Source organism: Fundulus heteroclitus, chromosome 18 (assembly GCF_011125445.2).
Source record: "Fundulus heteroclitus isolate FHET01 chromosome 18, MU-UCD_Fhet_4.1, whole genome shotgun sequence".
Lineage (NCBI taxonomy): Eukaryota > Metazoa > Chordata > Actinopteri > Cyprinodontiformes > Fundulidae > Fundulus > Fundulus heteroclitus.
In genome coordinates, this window is record NC_046378.1 from 33,507,167 (window position 1) to 33,530,602 (window position 23,436).

The 23,436-nt window shown below is 39.6% G+C and overlaps 1 protein-coding gene and 1 long non-coding RNA gene across 2 annotated transcripts in view; both read left to right on the forward strand.

Moving 5' to 3' along the window:
• Nucleotides 1-3,325: 3,325 nt before the first annotated feature.
• On the forward strand, nt 3,326-5,630 carry LOC105935004 (protein FAM181B). Its single transcript, XM_012875217.2, is given in 3 exon segments — nt 3,326-3,379; nt 3,879-3,912; nt 3,915-5,630. Coding segments are annotated over 3 exon segments (1,275 nt in total). The 3' UTR covers nt 5,102-5,630.
• Nucleotides 5,631-13,140: 7,510 nt separating this feature from the next.
• The window catches only part of LOC110369323, an 83,804-nt gene continuing 73,508 nt past the window's right edge, over nt 13,141-23,436 (forward strand). The window contains exons 1-2 of the long non-coding RNA XR_002428925.2: nt 13,141-13,267; nt 16,299-16,439. This is a non-coding gene — a long non-coding RNA (uncharacterized LOC110369323). The remainder of the gene's footprint in view (nt 13,268-16,298; nt 16,440-23,436) is intronic.

Sequence of the window (23,436 nt, forward strand, 5' to 3'; positions counted from 1 at the left end):
CTGTGTCCCCTTGTGGCAGGCTGCAAAAAAAAAAAAGACTGGGCCCCCCAATTGAGCTGTGTATATTTCCAGCTCCTCCATACTTACCGTGACCTTTTTGGTGCCTTATCTAATTAATATCCAGCCTGTCAGTTTAGATGGATGCTAATTTCTTGGTATCAAACCTGTAAAGCCTGTTTCACACCGAAAAATAATTAGCCTGTTTTTTTTTTTTTTTTGCCCTGATCTTCCCCTTCTGACATGCCCCGATTATTGGGATAACTCTTCAGATAATCTTAAGAGATATTCCTGCCGTATGTGGTGTGTTAAGAGTCTGTTCGAAAGGACGTCGAGACCACTCCAACCTCAAATCGGGTCAATTCAACATGTTGGATTGTTTTGGCCTGATATCCTAATGAATTTGGTGTTCCTCCAGGACAAACGAGGACACAGCTTGTTGAAAGTGACTTGAAGCCAATCAGAAAGCAATATGAGGGGGGAAAAAGAAGGAAAAAAATACACAACTCGCCTTTATCGTAGTGCATCAAATGTTTTGCGCTGTCTCCACTCCTTTAACCAACAACCTTTATTTATGTATGTTTTTTTTCTCTGTTTATATTAGTTTATAAACTGTTGCCATTGTTCTTCCTTCTTTATCTTTTTTTTCTTCAATGTTTCGTAACAAACTTAAAGGAACATTACTGCCACCTACTGTTCCGGAGTATGGCATCGGCCACGTTTATTTACCTTGAACGCACATTTGATCCCGAGAGATTTTGCGAGATTTTCTATCTGACGTATAAATGTTCCCAAGTAAAATCTGGTTGTATGTTGTTTTACTTTTCTTACCGTTTGACCGGACACAACACACTGTACAAGCAAACCTGTTATATCTACAATTTTTTTATCGTTAGGTGTGGTGTCTCTCAGCTTTTGAAAATCGGCTGAGAATTCAAAAATCTTGCGACCTTCCTGTGACCAATCTTCTGACCAAGGCCTAAGTGCCTTCACAGAACACTTGCATTTGTTCGGTGGTTGCACGAGATCTTATTTCCAGAATAGGAGCAAAGGGGACTGAACGGCAATGCAGATTTTTATTTGTAAAGAAAAATAATCAAGGGGGTTGAATACTTTTGAAGGCACTGTTCATGTGAGTTGCATCAGTCCAAATTGTTCTTCACGTTTACTTTTTTTTTTTTTTTTTTTTACACAAGAATTTGTTGTGTTTGGGTTTCGTTCGAGTCGACTGTTTTGTTGGCCAAACGATTGCATAATCTCCTTTCTGCCTGGAAATTAACATAAGAAAGAATTTTGCTCTGCTTCGCCGATTTTTATCACTCAGACACTTAAACAGCTCAGTGTTTCTGGAAATGCTTTGGCCTGTTGTTCTTCTTGTTTCACTCTTAATAGAAAAATAAATAAATATTTCTATCAAATAGCAGGACGTAGGGAAAAATGCTAATCACTAGATGGATTAAAAGTGTATCACCCCGTTTTCGGTGCTCAAAACGTGCTTGAAAACAAGTTTAGCGCTGGCAACAACACTGTCTGGCAGTTGGACACATCCTCCACTGTATTCACTGCTGACCATGAAACTTCCTGTAAATACAGGATTGTTTACAACAGAAGTTTCATACCCAGGATTTCGTAAGGTCAACATTTCTTCTGGCACACTGAGCCCGAACTGAACTTTATTCCCCTTTAATTTAACAGCTCCGGCAGCTTTTCTAGTTAAATCGACTGTTCATTATTGAGACCCGTTTTACGAAGGGGCTGTGAGGTGCAGTTTAATGAATCTCTGGCACAAAGCTCCTTTTCAGTGCTGCCCGAAGAATAGAGGGCTATTTAGACCCCGCTAGGGCTTTATGTCAAAGGCGGCCCATAATAGCTGTCAGGCCAGGGCAGAAATTCCCACTGGCCTGGGAATGCAGTAGAAATCAACTTTTGCCATGAGCAGATTAAGACAACAAGCAAGCAGTTGGGAAGATTCTCCAGCATTCTGGCATCTGTTTGGGGACAAAGATTTTCCCACAGAAAAGAAGCAACTTCTTGCAACTGTATTTCCTCAGTTTTTGACTTTGTAAATAACGGAGCTACAAATAAACTGTTTTGGGGTGAATAATTGTAAAGATTGCATTTTGGGTTCAGCTTTTAAAGCCTGATACAACAAACATTATTAGAAACTGCAGCTTTTTAAAAGTTGAACTTTTTGTGTTTGTTCTTGCTTTAAGGCTAAATATATTTCTTGTTTTGGGTGTTTTCAGTCATCATAATTGATCCATTTGGCTTTTGCAGTCAAGTAATTATCATAAGCAGAAGGTTTGCTTTTTGAGTGCATTTTAAAAAAACATATGGCACACTTAAGCAGTAGTTTGCAGTTTTGTGGAAAGTAATAATTTTGGTTTAAAAAAAAAACAGGTCCGATGAATACTTCAAATCAAAAAAGATTTCTTGTGTTTTTTATTTTATTTTTTATCACTCTTAATTGTTTCACATCAACACATAGATTTTATCCGATAAAGACTACCTTAGTAAATGCCGGTTTCAAATAATGACTTAATTTATCAAGTGAAAAAAGCTATCCATATGCAAATAAGTAATCCCTCCTCTTGTTTAATCATGAATTAACTGTGACTAACAATATTTCTTAGCTGATTTTAATGTCACTTGCCACATCACAATCTGTACCATCAAGAAATCACATAAATAGAACCTTTCTGACAATGTCATGCAGGCCAAAAGCTCCTAAAAAAAAAAAAAAAAAAAATCACGTCCCACGTTAAAGACAGTGAGGGACAGAAACAAATTGACATCAGCTTTGAAAGGTTTACAAATCCATATGTAGGGTTTTGGAGACCACAATGAAAGCCATCATCCACAAATATAAAAAAAAAACCCACATGACACAAGGTAAACATTCCCAGGATTTGTCAACCTACCAAAATACGTCTATGAATACATTGAGGATTTATCCAGGAGGCCAAAAAATGAACGCAGAACAACATCTAAAGCACTGTAGGTCTTACTTGTCTTAGATAATAAAGAAACGGGACAAAAATTGCCTACGTGGAAAATTTCCAACGCAAAAAGACTACTGCTGACCAAAATAAATAAATAAAACAACTGTCTCACTTTGCCAAAAACTTCTGGATGATCCCCAATAATTTGGGAAAATTGTGGCTTGATTTGATGAAAGTGGACATTTATGGTGTGTGTTTGTCAAACTACATCAAGCATAAAACTTACACACCATATCTAATAGTCAAACATGGGTGTTTTATTGTGATGGTCTTGGAATTAGATTTCTTCGTCAGGACCTGGACAATTTGCCATAACTGATGGAACCATGAATACTGCTCTTCACCAAAGACTTTTTGACCTTAAGCTCAAGCACACTTGGGTAATGTAGTGGGAACACAATCTAAAGCACACCCGAAAGTTTACTCTGAAAGACCTAGAAACCTTAATGAATGTTTTTGAATGGCCTAGTCAAAGTCTGTATTAAAATTCAAATGGCATGACCCCAAGCAGGTCATAAAATTAGTTTGATGATTTGAAACAGTGAGTAAAGAAATCTGAGAAAATACTTTTTTTTTTTTTTTACAGTGCTGTATGTCTGGCTTTCTAAGGTTTAAGCCATGTTGTTTGAATAGTGGTGTTTAGTGACTGGTTTACGTTACAGCACCGGTTGTGAAAAAAAAAAAAAATAATTAAACATGCCATCAACTAGGGCTTGAAAGCCTTTTTCTTCTCGCCATTACAGTCATATCCTGCAGTTTCACAAAAGCTGTCATGGTTCAGAGCACGCACCGACAGTAAAACCAGAGGAGGAGCTCCCTGACGGAGCTTATTGTCTGCCGCTCAGTAGGACATTTCAGACAAATCCCTCTTAGACGCAGGTGGTTGGACACAAGCAAAGAGTTAAGTCCTCCGGTTGCCTTTGCTCCTCCTCTTTGATGTTCTGACATCATCAGCCCTGCCCCCTGAAAGATCCCCTTCCTCATCCCCAGAGCCCGTCACTCCCAATCTGGATTGTTTATGGAAACTTCATGAGCGGCATCAGGAGCAGGTGTTTATCTGTGGAAGAAAGTCATGCTCTGAAGAAACTCTCAGCTCAAGGATCACAGTGGATGCCACAGGTGTCGCCGCCGGGCTCGACAGAGTTATGGCGGTTCAAACTGCAATCATGAACCCGCAGTTCATGAGCTTCTGCTTCCCCGATTCTGTGATGGAGTACGACGTGGAAAAGAGTCTGGATGGTAGTCTGCTGTGCGAGGCGGAGAACGACGAAGACTTCAAAGAGACCACGAGGGACTTGCTGAGCTTCATAGACTCGGCCTCCAGCAATATCAAGCTGGCTCTGGACAAGCCGGTGAAATCCAAAAGGAAAGTCAACCACCGGAAGTATCTGCAGAAGCAGATCAAACGCTGCACCGGCATTATAACACCAGGAAACACATCAGAGGCCCCGGTGAAAAGACAGAGTTCCCCGGTGAGCCAGCAGGGCCCTTTGCAGAGCAAAAATCTACAGAAACGAGAGGGGGGCCAGGCCAACCTACAGAGCAAGAGCCTGGCTGCCCTCTTCAGCCCTGTGAAGGAAATAAGGGGGGAGAAAGCAAAGAAGCCCCCCCTGAGGCACCGTAATCTGCCCCCGTCTTTCTTCACCGAGCCTGCCAACTGCTCCAGGGTCAGCTCCACATCCGGGATGACGCTGAAGGACCTGGAGCGGGGCAACCCCGAGGCCGCGGAGTTCTTTGAGCTCCTGGGGCCCGACTACAGCAACATGGTGACTGAGCAGGACGTTTATCAGGGCGTGTCTCCGAGGGTGCAACCAGATCTGGGAGGCCTGGACTCCACGTCCTATGACCATTTAGTCAGTGGTCTCCTCTACCCTGAGCCCTGGACTAACTGCTTAGGACCCTGTAAAAAACCAGGCGATGGCCTGCGGACGGGTCCACCACAGCCTCCGGTGTATGGCCAGGCTGAGGACCCTTCTGTGTCCTTAGATGACAGTGGACTTTGCACTTTGGCCTTCCCAAACTTCTTCCCAGACTGCTCCATACCTCAGGCTGCCTATGATTTAAACGGCGGATACAACAAAACAAGTTATTCATGTCTATGAGAGACTGAAAAAACGCTCAGCCGAAAAGATGCAGACACTTCTAACAGTAGAGGGAGACACTTTGATCGTTGTTAACATTGCAGCTGGGATACAAAATTCATGTCGTTTTTCCAGTAGAAAAAAAAAGAAATTCTCCAAAAGTCAAAAGCTTCATGTGTGGATTTTTTTTTTCTTTCCCTCAGGCAATTTACAAAGACATTCTGCAGAGGTCTAAGGATTCGTACGTTTCTTGGTGACACTTATCCTGTTGGAGACATCAGTTTGTCCCAGCGGCAGATATTACCAGTGAAACAGTTGGACTAAACAACAGATGCACTTTTTTTTTTCCAACTTTAGTAGCAAAGCTTTTTTGCAGCAACACAGAAAAGGGAGAAACTAATTCTTGCTAAAACAATGACGACTCTGTGTTTTTGTGTTACAGAAATTTATCCAGAATTTATTTTCAGCTGGTCGACTGAAAACTTTTGGAAAGGCATTTATTGTATCTAGCTATTGTGATAGGACAAAATAAAGCTGGTCTTTATTGGTGTGTCTGTTTTGTGCTTGTGGGCATGACATGTAGACCCTTTATTTTTCACTCAGCGAGAAAAGACTAATAAAGGAAGAAATGCTACCCAACTATCACTTAAAATAACACTTCCTACCTTCATGCAACCGCCATGTTTTAATTTGGTGGCCCGATAAATGTACATAATGACAAATACGAGATAGATTTGGAGAAAAGACGTCACTGGCTCCCCCTGGTGGCTGTGAATGCACGTATTTTTGGTAACGGTGAACCTGTAGCAACAAATACTGAAAAGTTGAGGTGCCAATAATTCAATAGATGAATTAAACACACAATGATTCAGGTTGATTTAAAGTCTTAATGTGAATTTAGATGATTGTGGTTTAAAGGTAATGACATCTCTAAATTAATTTAAGACAAAATAATAATAATACAGTATCCCACTCAGTATTCGGTCAGGGCTCCTCTTGCATGAATCCCTTCTTTAATGCGGCATGGTCTGGAGACTCTGTTGAGTCTGCATTCCTTAGGTCTGGGTTCTCATATTTGTCCTTACAAAAGATTCTCTGTCTGGTTTAGTTCACTTTCCAATCAAGCGCTGTGATGCCACGCTAATTAAACCAGATATCGGTGCTGTTGACCTTTTGGACAGGTGCAACTCCTGGTGGAAAAATGAAATCAGCATCTCTATAAAGCTTGTCACTTGACAGAAGCATGAAGTGCTCTAAATTTACCCCGTAGATCACTTAGATTTGCTGGTGCGCGTTTTTTTCTCATTTCTTTCATGCGAATCCATCGATTTCATGAGCATTTGCACACATGACATTTCTCGACACGTGCACTAGATGGCAGTGATGCTTCGCGGAAGGGCTTCCCCACCACTCCCATTTGGCCATGAATGATATATGATATTTTGCATATCATTGTAGTCGTGTATGGTAAAATCTGAGTTGTTCCTGAGACGTCTGCTCACATCATAAAAAGAGGTTTGGAGAGAAATGAGCAGTTGTTAAATTTGATATTGAACCACTGTCTTTATACTACTCCCATTTAAGTAGGATTCTCATTTAGCGCTGTCAAAATGCTCAGTCCTGTGGGCAGAAAATATGATCTAATGCTCTAAATTGAAGACAATAATTTCTGCAAGACCTGTGGTTTGCCTCCTGCCAGTTGGCCTGAATAGCAAATTGGTCATTACTGCACTACACCATGCACAGGGACAGGCCGTCATTTCATCTTGCTGTACACTAAAGTACACACGCAGGAGGCATATGGATTTTCTGTCCCTGAGTTGACACTGGCTAATACATTCAGATTAGGTCCTACTAATGGCAGAAGAACTGTATCCTGCTTTGATTTGATATATAGCACGGTCGAGATGCTGTTTGTCAAAGTGATTAACGACATCCGTGATTGTGCACATCGGAATACCGAAACCCTAATGTTTGGTTGAACAATTAAAAAAAAAGCAATCAGACGAAAATAAACTGCATAGATACAGATGCTGGATGCAGCTAAAACACATTTTATCTACACTTCAGCTATAAAAACATGCGCAGAAGCAGAAAACAAAACGGCTAAAGAATGGCATGGAGAATGAGTGCTGGGTTTCCACTGTGCAGGTAGATGTTGAGCAGTTTAAACCCAAACATTGGGTCAAAATTTGAGTACTAGGTTGTAGGGTTGGTTAAAGACAGGGTGGCCAACTTTTGGAAAGTGAAATGAGAGGGTTGGTAGGATATTGTAAATCATGAGGGGAATGAAACAAATAAAAATAAAGAAAATGCATACCTTCTAAAGACTACACCATGTACTGAAGACATTAATGGGATTTCCAGGATTGAACTGAATTTATTTTGTATTCTGAGGTGACAGGAATTGGTGGGTACTTGATTATGAATATTAATTAAAATTTTAAACATGGTTTTTAGAGTATAACTGAGGGGGGAAAGGTCTAGGAAATTTGTTTTATTGGTATTAAAACAAATTCATATAAAGTTAAATTATTGCCAAATATTTCAGAAAAAAACAAATTCTCTGCCCTCTGCCTTCAAATAACTAAAACATTTTGTGAAGACATTATAATGATCAAAGTTATTAGTAAATGTTGTAATTTAATACATTCAAGCACACATTTTTGCCTCATATTTTGCAGGTTACCTGGTTTTAAAATTCATAATAATTCAAGCAATCTTTAGTATTCTGTCTTTCTGTAATTTTTTGACCAGCTGAAAAAAAAAAACTAATAGCTCAAATTGCATTGATCGTAGCAGATGAATTTAAAAATGATCCTTTTTTTCTTCAATAATATTGATCACACTGACCATCTCAGATGTCCATGTGTAAGTGAACCTTCTTCTGTGTCTCCTGCTGCTTGCATGTTGCCAAGTCCTCCGTGAGTGAATTAAAACTTGCGTTGCCAGATCTTGCCGTGCTCCTTTTATACATTCCTCCTCACATATTGCAGGCATGGAAAACAGTTTCCCCCCCCCCTTCCTGTGCATTTATTTCTGGTCTTCAATGATTTCACCAGCAAACTTTGCTTTTTAAAATTCTGCTCTGTCTTAAGGTGGATCCTAGCAACGCTAAAGGGCCGACCGTTCTTTTGCTTGGTCACACGAGATACAACCCATGATAACAATGCTGAAATATTCCACCATACCACCCATTCCCATAGTTTAAAGTTATTTTAATAAGATACCAGAAGAGGTGCCAGAGTGACCAGAGTTTTCTCCAACTTTGTGGAACATAGCGTAAATCATGCTGCCTGTGTCCCACCTGTAGCATTGCTGCTGGTTGGTCAGCTAGAAAAAACCCCACATAACTACATTTTTGTTCTGCTTAAAAGAAATGCAAAATGGTCTGTTTAGAAAACTTTTTTGGTTCATAAAAAATGTTGAGAGTACAGAACCTGAATGGGAGGCTCCTATCACACTGTTTTACATGATGTTGCTTTAAGAATAGCTGTCAAGCTAAAAGCAGCAGCTACTGGAGCTGATAGCCCAACTAATCAACCAACTAAAATGAAAGAGCAGAACTGCCAAAATTATCCTATTCTGTGTACCAAGCCCTTGGAACCTTTCACTAAATGTTGCTGTTTATTATATATTTTTGTTAAGGTCTATGTATTGCAATACAAGCAATTATTGTATTGTAATCTATTCATACATTTAAATAATATTATATGTAGTGAACAATTTGCTTTATTATTTTAGCAGAAGTAGTAAAAAACTGTAAAAAAACAAAAACAAAAAAAGATGATGTTTTACATTTCGCTTCATTTTTTTGTGCAAACACTGTAGTTCTGTGAAACTCGTGTTTTTTACTCAAGGTTATCGTATTGTGAGACTCTCCTACCTGCTTACATCTACCCACATTACAATGCCACACATGCCTGTTACAACCTGGCAAATCATTTCTAAAGAAAGCTTCTCTTTGGCCAACAGTCCTTCTTTTGGGCTCTTTTCAAAGATTTCCTGCAAAGTTCTTCAAATAGATCTTTTGTCAGCACCAAAACACAACCTCCGACATACAATTCTGAAGTGTTATTTCATCACGAAATTATGTTGGGGGCCATCTTCCGCCTTCCCGGGGTGCAAACACACCAGAAAACGGTGTTAGGGGCTGTAAACAAGGTCAGTGCAGATAGCGACGCGACTATAAAGCTCACGCTGCATTCTTCACGTCTTCTAGCCACCAGTGGTAACAGTCAGAATCCTTTTTGAAGTCTGTATGGAAAAAAACAACAACACAGTGGTCACAAGCAAATGTAGACAATCAACATTTTAAATTCATATTTTATCCCTGGCCTGATCTGTTTCTTTTCAGTAAAATGGATTTGCAGACAGACACACAGTGTACTTATTGCAGGGGACATCTCTTAGCATTTGTATTTCGAAGTCTCAACACTTTCCGTTTAAAGCTGCATTTGTTTTATATTCAGCGATCAGGCACTGTGTTTCCTCCTCGGGGCGTTGTGAGCATGCTCTGTGTGTATTTGTTGGGGTGATAACAATTACAGGCTGTGCAGAAGTGTTGGATCCATTAAAGGGCGGCGCAGACTTAAATTTTGTTTATCCCTAGAAAAAGAATCCCGTATTGACAGACATGGATCTGCTATGCGGTTTCAATCAAAAAGTGGCCAATTAAAAGCCAGTCTTTACTTGGAAGGGAGGTTTCAGCTGGTGCACCTGCTTCTTCTGCAACATATTTAAATGCGAAAAACCTCTTCAACCACAAAGTCAATAAGAGGACTTGGCCATAGAAAATTCTTTTTAACCTTTTTATTAGTCGTATTGATGGTTTCCTTAATTAGTTGAGTACAGAGACATTTTAACAAATTAAAATATCATTGAAAAGTGAACTAATATCAATAGTTAAATTTGAAGGTGAAACTCAAATTGAGTGACTTCACGCCGATATATTTCAATCATTTTTTGTTTTTTTTGTTTGAGTGATTATAACTAACAGCAGATGAAAACACAAACATATGTTTCTCAGATACTTAAAATATTACACGTCAGCAAAACAGTCACTGAAAACCCTCTACAAGGAAAGTAAGCCACAATCTGTCATTGATAAATAAGCTAGCTGTTCTCAGACGGCCATTTCCAATCCAAGCATAATAATATTAATATTAATAATATTATTAATAATAATAATAATAATAATAATAATAATAATAATAATAATAATAATAAGAAGAAGAAGAAGAAGAAGAATGCTACTACTACTACTACTGCTAATAATAATAATAATAATAATAATAATAATAATTTGTATTTTTTATGATATGGTGTTTTTTTACCCTGCATTTTATCTATAGTATTTCGATAGTACTATCATGTACTTTTTATCTATATCTATATGCCTGGATCACTTGCTGTTGTTGTTACCTGTTACGTCATTGTCTTCTGTCAATGTTGTCAGAGTTGTTTGTGTGTAGCGTGTGTATGCAGCCCACTCTTTCTACCTGCAACCAAATCTACCCTCGGGTACAAATAAAGTTACCTTGACCTTGAGCATAATGGAAAGTTGAGTGGAGGGAAAAATGTTGTAGGAAGAAGGTGCAACAAGCGCAAAGAAAAGTGCAGCGGGCATTGAGAGAGGTTTGGGAAGCAAAGCGTCTTAAAGATTTACGGGGAGATTCACGAGGTGCGGGCTATGGCTGGAGCCTGTGCTTCAAGAGACTGTCACAGTCATTGTCATTGTTCTTACAGGAACCAGGAAGCATGACCATATAAGGCCTATCCTGGCCTCTTTACACTGGTTGCCTGTTTTTTATCGAATAGATTTTAAGATTCTCTTATTAACTTACAAAGTTTTAAATAGGTTAGTTCCCCCTTATCTTCGGGACCTATTCAAAATTCAGTCTGTGTCCAGAACCCTAAGATCAAATAATCAGCTATTACTGGCAATTCCTTGGACCCAACTTAAGAGGAAAGGAGATCGGGCTTTTTCTGTTGTTGCTCCTATTCTATAGAACAATTTACCTTTCCAAATTAGATCTGCTCACAGCTTGGATCATTTTAAATCGCTTCTCAAAACTCATTTTTATTCCTTGGCATTTATTTGAAGTAATGTTTTGATACTCTGTTTTTATTAATTTGTGTTATTGTTGTCCTTGTACAGCACTTTGGTGCAGTTTTACACCTGTTTTTAAAGTGCTATATAAATACATTTGACACTAACATTGTTTTAGGCCACCCCTGACCCACAGATGATGCCAAACGTGACTTTTTTTGCCTAAGAGGGAAAAGGACTGGAATGTTGCCTGGTTGTCCCAAAGTCCTCTTTTTCATACGAAAATAAAGTTTGCGTTTCATTTTTCGAATTAAGCTCCCACAGTGGCACCTGCTTGTGTTGCTTCCCTGGGTTTCATCAAGTCAAAATGCAACACAGACGTACAACTTACAGCAGTCCATGGTCTCAATTGCTGAATACGCTTTATGGAGATGCTAAAGTTCATTTCCCCCGCAGAACGGGGCACCTGCCCACTCCGCCAAAGTTACCAAAAGCTAGCTCAATGGTATATACAGTGCCTGATAGGCCAGCAAATTCAACTGACTCAAACCCTTACAGAAAATCTATGGAGGACTGTCAAGAGGGAAATGAGAGACACCAGACCCTACAATGCTGACGAGCCGAGGGCTGCTATTAAAGCAATCTGGGCTTCCTTAACACCTCAGCAGAGCTACGGGCTGATTGCCTCTATGCAACACACCATTGATGCAGTTATTCATGCGAATAGAGCCCCATCCAACTATTGTGTGAATATAGTGAGCAGTACATGGACATACTTTTCAGCAGGCATACAGCCTCATTTTTTTTTCTTTTTTAGAATAACTATTTCTGGCTCATAAGAAGTCAAATTCAATGAGAAGCAGGAATTTTGTAACAGCGACTGTAAGCCTTAGTCATTCAAATTAGCAGAAATAAAAGGTTGAAACATCACTGTGGGTGTGTAATAAGTCCGGATAAGTTTCCCCTCTTGAGTTAAATCAAATAATGAAAGAAATTAACTTTTCAATGATGTTCTAACCTACTGAGATGCACCGAACTCCAAACTGCCATCCAGTTTTCTCAGAAGCCTCTTTGTCTACTGTATGCTTCTCCAGTCAAAAAGCTTTATTATGCCAACTATTTGTTGTCCAAGAACTGCCGCCTGGCAACGTCCAACTCCGAGCCACTGAATTAATGAAGTTGCTCCACCAAATCCTGCTTGTGCTGTTTGCAAAGTTAAGCCTCACGGAGAAGTCAGATGTTACTGATAGCTAACTCCTCCTGTTAGATTGGGCTATTTTCCACTGATACGCCAGTCATTCTATAACAAGCCCTGAAGCCACTGCATCTATTTTTCTTATAGCAACAGACCAGCTCTCCTTTGCCTCGATGTAACTTCATCCCTTTATCTGAGGAAGAACAAATACATATATTTCAGCTAATCCATTATCATTTTCAATTAAATCCTCTTGCACACTGCTGGGGCTGTTTAGTGACAGTGATATTACTGGCACAAAATGGCTTAATAAATGGCTGGCCAATGTTACTCTATTGGGAAACTTGTTTCTAAAAATATTTTTTGAAATTTTTCCAAAAAAAAAAAAAAAAAGGTTCTGACATCTTGGGTAACTGGGCTCTGCCTTAGAGCTGAGGAGAGCTAATCTGACAGAACATTTTTAAAAACAGGAAAATATATTTTGGGGTTTTGGGCAGGAGTGGAACATGCACTGCTTTGCATGATAACAACTATCTTTTTGTCATGATTTAGGTTTTTGTTTATTTGTCTTGGAATTTTCTGGACTAATTAGTTTCCACTCCTCTCAGCCAGGAGCCATCTTTCCCCATCCAATCAGCTCGGTCCACTCCTCAATCATCATCCAATCAGCTTAGTCCACTTAGTCTCCAGTCAATCAGCTCCACCTGCTGCCACTAATCACTGTCAACGCTGCTCACCTGTTCACCTGCCTACTTATACCTGCCTCAGTCATTCACTCTCTGCCAGAACAACTTATCTGGCGTCATGAGTGCGCTACTGCTGTGTTTCTACCAGTTCCTGTTTGTTCAGCCAGCTGGACTTGATTTCCCTGTAAATGTTCAGCCCTCACTGAGGTGCACTTCTACCATCAGCGTGCTGCTCGAAGTCGGCCTTGTTCCCCGTGAGTTTCAGCTGCTTGCTCTGCCCGTTCTGGTGTATCCTGGGTCCGCACCACCTATTCTGGTCAGCTCCTGCCTCACTCATTGATTCTGGTCTGCTATTCTCTGCAACCCCTTTGGTTCTGCCGTTCACCCCACCTGCATCCTCTGGTCTTCTGCCCATTACCACCTGCCTGCCTCATCTGCCACTGTCCACATTCTGCAGTAAACCTTTTAAAAATGAAGCTCTGTGTCCGGCTGAATGTCGGGCTCTCCAGCAGTATTCCTAACTTTTATCGTTTTATACAAAACCTCCAATCAATATTCACTCTGTAGTGACATAAAGACAGTTTCACAACCAGCAAACTCAGTCACTGGTCCTGTATGTATCACAGACCCCCCCCCCCCAAAAAAACAAAACAAAAAAAAACAAGATCCAATGTACTTTAATCAGCAGCATGAAGTGAGGAAGGTACTTAATTGAAAGGGCATCCTGTTCCCAGTCGGGAGAGGACATCATGTTGATCCACTGTAAACATCTGCTGCATTTTGAAATCCAGACATTGTGTGATATTGGAACAGTAATATATACTAGGCAGCACAGTTGGATGATGAATGTCCTTTCTGAGGTAATTTGACTGCAGCTTATTCTTTTAGTCCCCTCTCACTGGCCTTGCTATTAATATTCCAAGCTTATGAGTAACGAAAGCATTTTAAGTGACTAGCAATGGCAAAATCAACAATATGGGCAGTGGGACACTGCAAACTACCACTTAACCTGCAGCCATTTTATGTTCTTTATCTGAAAATTCTGTCAAAAACCTTAGAGGTCCAAAATCATACATTTAATTTACTTCTTTTTTCTTTCTAGGAATAAAAATAGGTACTGAATAAGATTGTCGAACAATACTTTTGCAGAGGGCTGGCTATGCAAACCCTGTCTCCACACTGGCAGGATAGCTTATCGTTACATAAGGCTTCAAAACACTTTTTTTCCCCCCCAAATTCTTTTTTGGCCTTGATGTGAGCTGGGAATGCGAGTGACTTTCTCACCTCAAAATAGATGCTACTTTGTGACGATCATCAGAACTGCCTGCCAACAAGGCCCACAGAAACTGCTCAATTATGGAGTTTTAATGTTGTGAAGCACAATTATTTTGCTGCTGCAAGTCCTAAATGAAGAAAATGTGTCCCCTGCTATTGTCAGATGCAAATGTTTGGAGATGTCTGTGTCTAAGTGAGCCTTTGGACAGGATGTGATCCGAAGATTTAAATTATTTGCCATTTCTCTTAAGAAGATTAAGTCGTGCCATACCACCTGCTTATCCCTCGAGAAGCATGAAACTCATCCAGGGCAGGAAAAAAAAAAATCCCATTACCTGTGGCAGATTTCTTCCTCCATAATTGCTGGAGTCTCCCCTTTGGGAGGGATAGGAGGTGAAAGATGCCAGAGTCATTGATATCCTAATATCTGCAGGACAAATCTGAGGGAAATCTATTTTTGTCAGCTCTCCCAAAGTTTAGGCTGGCCTTTGTGGAGAAACTGGAAAATGGTTTGGGGGTAAAAATTTTTTTTTTCAACCACACCTGTTCACCATTATCGCTGAAGACCAAAAAACAAGACAAAAAAGGGAACAGGGTACCGAATTGCTAGGACATGAAAAATAACACACATTTTTAATCTCCTAAACCCTTGTGTTTATCATCTTTTGTGAAATAAGCGATTCCTTTTTTTTACTTCTAACTAAAACTGATTGAGGTCGGTTTTAATTATTTTTAATAGACTATTTGCTTTTCTCTCCCTAGACAGTACTTCTGGCCCAGTGAGTCTTTGTTTGGCCGTGTCTCTTTCATAGGGAAACAACTGATGATGCTATTACTGCTATTAGCTTTGTGTAATCTCTTTTCCTTTCTATAGAGAGTACCCCTGGCCCAGTGCTTCTATGTTTAGCTGTATCTCTTTCCTGGGAAAAGACTTTGATGGACTATTGATGTCAATAAATTTGTGTAATCTCTTCTATTTAGAAAAAGTACTCATGGCTCAGCCCATTTGTGTTAAGGTTTCTCTGTCTTAAAAAAGACCAGTTAAGAGATCACTACGCAGAGATCACTACGCTTACTGTTAAATGTCCGTGTGATATTTTAAAAATTTAGTTTAATTATTATTATTTTTTTTAACCATATAACAGTTCCCATATACAATGCTGTTTGCTTTCTGTGCCCTTAGTCGGTCTCAGCAGATTGCCACTCACACCGAGCAGAGTTCTGCTGAAGCCATCTTCCTGTTAAAACCTATTCGTTCCTCTCCACTGTTGCCACATGCTTGCTCAGAATGACTGCTGGAAAGTCGATTCCTAAAAGCAACTATGAGAACCTCTTTGGATGAATTTACTAACTGGCAATAAAGGTCAAACTGATTTTGACTGCATTGTATTACAATTAGGATTGAATTGGACCATTTCAAATCTAACTGTATGATTGGATTTGAAGGATTGGTTTGCTCTGAATTTAAATGATCATTTAACTGAATCTATTTGTCATGTTTGGGTTGAAATGACATGCGTTGTAAATTGACATTATCCAAATGAACTGATTCAAAGTGGCCTCTTAGGAAAATGGACTGTTACTCTCTCATACCTCTCCTGCATGAAAAAGCGGCATGCAGGAACAGAAACACTTTACTTTTGAAAGAACAATGATGTGAAGTAGAACTATAAGATATATTTAGCCATTTTGTCTGTGTGTCATGGGTTAACATTTATCACCTGTATAATAAAGACTGTTTGTCTGTGCTTGTTTAAAAAAAAAAGCTGTCATGTTCAAAATAGAATGACGCCGGTTGGTTTTGGTCTTTTTGAATTCTCAGCAACCAGAGAAAGGAGAAACAATGTCCCTCGCAGTGGGCCCAGTTTGTCCCTGGCTTGCACACATAAAGCACCTCTCAATAGAGCAATCAATGTGACTGTGTATTTAAGATATAGCAGAGTATACACCTGTGCTTAGCCGAGCCTAAACTGGTAAAGCAAATCACCTTTGGTCTCACTTCCTTCACAGATGTGGGGACGAAGCGTGGGCCTCTGTGAGCTGACCTGAGAGAAACCCCTGTCGGGTGAAATCACATGGTCCAGACAGCTGTTTGTTCTGCTCCTGCAGTTCCGTTTGCTCGGCTCTTGCATCCCAGTCAGACTAACACAGGTGAGATACGTTTGGCCTCCTCGTTCGCCGACAAAACCTGGAGCTTTCTCTCTGTCTTCGAACAAGACACGTGTTTAAATCTGAGGAAAACTGACTGAAATAAAAGAAATACTGAGCACAATTATCTCAAAGTTTTGGAGGAGCCAAAGGCCTCCCATTGTATTCCCGTGTCTCTTCTGAAGAGTACAACATATTTTATTAGCAAATCCATTCAAAGTGCAGCTGGAGCATAAATCTCATTTCAGCATCCCATTGTTCTCTCACACCATAACAGTCTCTTTGTTTTCTTCAAAGTGATCAATTTATTTTTGTTCCCCTCCATGAGCTCAGATTGGTCGTGCCTCTGTTTTCAACACCCCGCTGTCTGTTCAGGTGATCTGATTAATGCCCAATAAATTATTGTGTCCAGGTGTATCATGGGCTGCGACTGCTCAGTTTGTTTTTTCTTTTTGCCTTGTGTGTTCTGCGTTGCGATGCAGGTCGACTAATGCCGTTCTGTGAACGATGGCAGGCCCCCGTTTTTTAACGAGCTGTTTATCTGCTGTCTGGTTTGCTGGAAGTGTTTGATGTCTGCACACGGGAAGAGACGGTGCCAGGGAGTGAGCATGAACCGCTTTGTTTCGTCTCGTTTGAAACGAGGAGATCTCTGTGCGCTTTTAAAGGAGCAATAAAAAGATAAAAGCAGGAAGGGGCTCAAATAATTTATGGGATTCAGAATTTTGAAGGCGTAAGCTCTCAGGGTATTGAATTGTGTTTAAGTTTTCTAAGTGATCTTGCCAGTTAAGATGTTTCTTTGTAGCTTCTTCAGGATAAGGTAAAATTCACCAATAATAATAATAAAAAAAATCAGCAAACAACAGCAAGCGGTGGTGTAGCAGTACAGTTAAATGACAAGATACATTTGTTTTACCATGGTAACCAACTGTGGGAGTGGCCAACAGGGGGCAGTAGTAAATTCAGATATTCTCTACACAGCATCTATAAAGGTTTTCCTTCAAACATACCCCTTTAATTCTCTGGACTGAAGCTTGTCACCTGCCAGCAGTACGAGTGATTCGTAGCTACTAAGCAAGTAAATTTTTTCCTCACGGTCTTTAAGTGTCGAAAATAGATGTAGTGGGTTGATTGTAACTATTGTTTATGTGGACTGAAGTTAGAACGGAGTGTATGTCTGGAAGATTACATAAAAGATCAGTTTAGTGAAGTTCACACCTGTGCTACAGATCTTTTGGTCTAGAACAAAAGTAAACACACCCAGCTGATGTAAGTCACAGTTTGTCTCTTAGCAATGCCTCGCTAAGGGGTTCTACTGTCCAGCCTCCCTCCGAAAACACACAGCATTTTTAAGTTGTCAGTCAGTTTAGCCACGCTTCAATGGTTGGTCATATACAGCTGTTCCTATATATCTACTATTATCTTCCTTACACCATCAAAGAGGATCCTCTCTACATTCAAAAGCCCAACAAAACCATCCATTGTGCACAAAGGCATCCTCACCTACCTGCAGTGCAATGCATGCATGAATGACCAAATATTCTATAAAATGCCTTGATGAGTTTTATGCAGTGTGTATATATAGGGTTTTATAGGATATATATATATATATATATATATATATATATATATATATATATATATATATATATACTCACAAAAAAAGAATCTAAGGAAAAATGTGAGCTCAAAGCAGTGTGCAGGTAAAAGTTGTTGAAAATTACTGATGTGGGAGTACATCTGGAACGTGCAATGTTTACCAGAGGAAAAGGTTGAAAAAAGGATGGGTTCCAACTTTAATTGAAATCATAAAATGAACAGTTGTGTAGGGATTTTTTTTTCTAGTGAAGATGAGTCAATCAGGAGAACTATTGTCTTGACAGCAGCAAGCCTAACAAACCAGCACCCTACATGCTTGTAAAAGGCCCTGTTGCCAGCAATTCACCACAGTGGGTATTGGTGGCTTAAATATATATAAAAAAATAAAAACAAAACATGATTCAACTTCAGTCACCCCACCATAACGCTAAGTCCCTTTGAAGTAAAATTTTTTCATGACAAGAACTTGTTTGCTCGAAAATCATTCCTTCATGCTGATGTAGCGGATGGAAGGAAACTTAAACACAGTTGGGATAGTTAGTCAAAAGTTCTCCCTTTAATTGGCTCAAACAGAGAGAAACCTAGGGTGCTGATTATTTGTAACTTAAATAATTTCCTTCCTGCTGAAGCTTCTTCACAACAGCTGAGGTCGGCTCAATGGCCCATCTACCCCCCTGCCGCTTTCTGTCCTGACCATGGCATGAACCGTGTTGTTTCCTCTCCTGTCACTTTTGGGTTGTTGCATCCCTGAAATGCAAAACTCCAATTATTTCTGTTTTCTGAGACAGCTCTTGATGGCTGGGGGAGAGATCCGAACCAAGCATCTGTTTACCTCTGTGGAGCTCACCCTGGTTACCTGCACACACAACCTTTGTCGCAAAAGTGCTCAGCGTATCCTTTCTTCTGCGTCATCAATAAAACCGCCAGACATCCATTTGACACATTCCCGCTAAAGAAGTTTTTTTTTTTTTCTCCTCAAGAAACGATCCATAATCTGTTTACAGCTATGAAGTGACTTAAAGATGGTCCCAATGTCGACACTACCTAAAGATTCAGAAACGCTGTGCTTTTCACTTTTAATTGTGGTTGAAACTTTTGACGAATTCCTAATGAACACATTCACTTGGTTGTTTCCTTTTTAATCACTGCATCTGTCTCTGTGTTTCCTTCAGTCATTTGGCAAAGCAATGAATTTCTTATGGGTGTGTCTTCTTTTATGCACCTATTCCTCTCAGTAGTATGAGAATGTATCAACATTGCCTCATAAACCCTTGTGCTGAATGTTCAGTACCACAAAATGCTCTCCTTTTGCTGGGTAAATATTTCTATTAGCTATCTTCTGGGGAAAAAAAATAAAAATCTGGCCTTGCTAAACGTCAGCCTTCTCTGTGGCAATATCAATATATGTAACTGTAGCTTCGGACAACACAATTACACGTTAAAAGGGGCTCCGTCTCGTGGAATTTATTGCGTATAAGAGAATCAATTTTTAGTGTTAGTCTGTGTGGGAATGCGTATGTGTTAAAAATAAAAATTAATCTAAAATTTTTTTTTTTTTGGTTCCCAACATCTGTTTAACAAATTGAATTTCCTCCGGGCAGAACTCTCTCTGGATGATGGGTTTCCTCTCAAAAGTTTGCAGATAACATAAACTCTTTCACCTGAAGGATGTTGGCTTACATCGCCAGAGCAGATGTGTGTAAATAGGTGAAATCCTCCCAAGCAGCTGCATGCAGTACTGGTTCATTGACCATACGAAGACAAATGACTAACAGCTGGTTTACTTGCCGCAGTCACATTTCTCAGAAGGTGAATTTGGTCCTTTATTTGTTCTTTTTATTGCACAGAATGTGCTCTGTTTTTCAGCAAAGTTCTCACACAGAATGCACTAACTTTGAACAAGTCTTTGTTGAACAAGACCACACTGAACATCTTCTACTGTTATGCTTTTGTTTAAATTTGTTGTCGGTATCAGATCGTTATTAACAGGTGAAACAAATCAATATTAAATTTCCCCCTCTCCCTTGTACCCTGTAAGCTGAAAGCTTGTAAAGCAATTACATGTGTTCCTCCGCAGTATCTCCAAATCTTTTGGCACACCTGGTAAAAAGTCTTAAAATAAGTTAATCTGTTTTTGCAGCAGCAGGGTCTCACTCTGAAGAAAATGCTAGAGATCTCAGAGAGCCTTGGAAATCTTTTATTACCTCCCTTGTCATCCTTCTCGTTGTCCATAGTGGCCATATAAAGTCCTCATCCAATTTCACTTCTTGTTTGGACTGTGAATGTGAATAAGTAACTAATTTTTTAACATCCATTTAATTAATTATAACAACCAGTAAGCATCTATGATTGCTATGTTCTCATTTCTTCCCCATGTTGTAAAGCGCAGTGTCACATTATATTTATGCCACAATGACTCAGGAGGACAGGAATTACTAAGGGAAAAGTCCTAGATGCTCTAATCAACCCAGAAAAAAAAAAATCAAAGGATCAATGAAAGGATTACTCAAGAGTGCCCCTAATTGTCACACCAGTTATTCTGTTGGAACAATAATTTCTTAATTGAATAAATGTGCTTAATTTAAAGGCTGGACTTTGCTCTTTTTTTTAGAGCGAAATACTGCTATGCCATTAGGAAAAAAAAAAAAAAATACTTTAATGCTTTTTCCGCAATTCTGTCCCTAGTGCCAATAAGTGTGGATGGCACTGGACATCTGTTACTGCGGTAAGAGGGTAATCTGGGAATGTTAACTGGTAAACACAAGCCGAATGAGAAAAAGACAGAGAAACAAGACATGGATGAGTAGCATGCAAAAAAAAATAAAAAATAGATCAAATGGACTTACCAGAAGCAGAATACTTGACTATAAAATTACTCTAGTGTATTATAATAATAATAACACATTTTTGTAAACAAGCGCTTTTCATAAAACTCATGGTACAAATGAAAATTAAACAATGCCAATATAACCAGATAAATTGTGAAGAGGTACCAGTATTAATTGTACGAAGTTCAGAGCCAATGACGAGTTATTGCTGATTTTAAGTTGGCCAGCTGTAGTATACCAAAGGTAACTGAGACATACAGTTATCTAAATGTTCTACTGTTGAGGAGAATGGGGTCACTGTCGCTTTCTGGCCTAGGTCTTTTGGATGAATGTTGAAGGTTGGGAAGACCATTCTGAAGGAACGAATGCCAGCCAAATACAAAACTGTGGATGGAGGGAAATGGAATCTTGCGTATAAGAAAACGCGATGCATAGAACAACTTGGTGCATCAAACAACAGATTCGGATTTCAAGTCAATAGTTTGATCCTCAACATTAGACTATATCGCCATGTTCCAGTCATACAGTGACATAATCGGGTTTAAACTTTGAAACTGCAGGTTACAGCTACAGTTTAAAGTGTTTTATACTTAATATCGGTGTACACAGGAGAGGCCCATCTTAACCTATAAAAGCAATATTTCTTAATTGAATGTAGATGTAATACTCCTCCCCCCCCTGCATGTGTATATATAGCTCCAGTTCTATCAATCAAGACAAACACCGTTACTAGGAGTGTAGTCCTCTGTGACCTTTTCAGATTGCATTATGATAGTGAGAAGGTCAGGGAGTGTCTTCTTTGTTCAGAGGAGGAGGAGGAGGCTCAGTGTAAGGTGCTTTAATTTAGACATTACAACAAGGGCTGAGGGGTGTGCTGTTAATAAAATGCTTCTTTAAGCAGAAACTTATGGCTCACGCTTAATAAAAACTGATTTTTGTTCTGAATATTTTCGCTAATTCTCTGTCTCTGTGTGACATGCCAATTAGGGAGAACAGGCAGAAATTATAAATGTCAAAACAGACGAGCTGTTTGGCTTTATCTGACAAACTACAGAGAGTCTTGATAAGAAAGCCTATCGACTTTGTTTATTGTACATACAGCATTTTGAATATCCTATAGAGGACTAAATTAATTGGCCTGTTAAAAGAGAATGCTTAACCAGCAACAATGCTTAATCCTCTGTGCAGTTGCTCTTGTGGTAATTAAGTTAAATAATGCAAACAAATACAGCAAAAGCTCCTTTTTACTTTTTAGTTGTTATTGGCCTTAAATTATTAACTCGGTCTAACCTTTGGTGCCAACTTGTCAGCAGGTTATCCATCTCTGAAACAGTCTAGGGGTTCAGACTCATCCTAAGCGTGGCAGTGAACACCAAACTCCCGCTTTGACCTTGGTAATTAATTTCTCTGGGATTTACTATTAATCGCAAATCAGTACCTGAAAAGACTGTTAGTAGATGAGCAAAAATGATATGAATGTGAAGCGAGTGAGAGGATAACCTTGGGTTTGGAAATGAATGCTATGTTGCCTCGCTTATCAACAGAGAAAATAAAAAAAGCAAACTAGCACCACATCGGCCAATGCAGGCATGTGATGATAATGTTGTTTACACAGGTAAATGACGTTGCCATGATGAGGGTTGTGAAGTTGTTTAAGAAAAGCATCTCAGAATGCAGCACACTCCACCCCCTCCCAGGTAAAAATGTGTTAAAAGCCTTCAAATAAATTCGGCTTTGTAGCGAACAGAATCAGAGGACCCAGAATTCAACCAGACAACAGGTAACGTTTAAAAGATAGTTTATTGGAAGGCAGGCAGTGGGTAAAAATCGGGAAGGCAAAAGCAGACAGGACGATCAAGGGCATAACCAGAGTTCGTAGTCCGAGAGCAAGACCAGAGCCAGAGACAGGTGATCCGAGATCCAGTGATCATCCGAATCAGAATCCGAAGGCAGGGTCAGGGTACAGAAACAGCTTAGGTAATCGGCAGGCAATCAGGTCCGACATGGAAATAGCAGGCTCAGAAATCCGGAGACAGAAACGGATCAAAATCACAGGCGGGCAGGCAGACAGAAAACCGCTGGATAAGACTTTCCAGGGGTTCGTAATGATCTGGCAGAGAAGAGTAGGCTGAGGCAGGTATAAGTAAGTAAGTGAATAAGTGACCGGAGATGAAAACTAATAAGCGGCAACAGGTGGAACTGATCTTAGAGAAAGATGGTGGCTGGAGGTAGACTGAACTGATAAGTGACAGGCTACATAAGAAAAGTCTCAAAAAGTCTAAAACCAAAACTAAACAAACCGAAACTATGACAGGCTTTTATTGCAGCAGCCTGCTCTCACATAAAAAAGAGGATATAAGTAACAGAACTCTAATTTCAGTACATTTATTTCTGAAGCCAAGTTTCAGAAATAATAGTGCATAAGGGCGTCCTGAACAATTCATATAAAATAACCAGAACTGAAATCCATTTGTTACCTTTATGAGTTAATCTGTGTGTGTAAAACCTTTTTAGTTACCACAGTTTTCGGACTCTAAGTTGCTCCGGAATATAAGTCGCATCAGTCAAAAATGTAT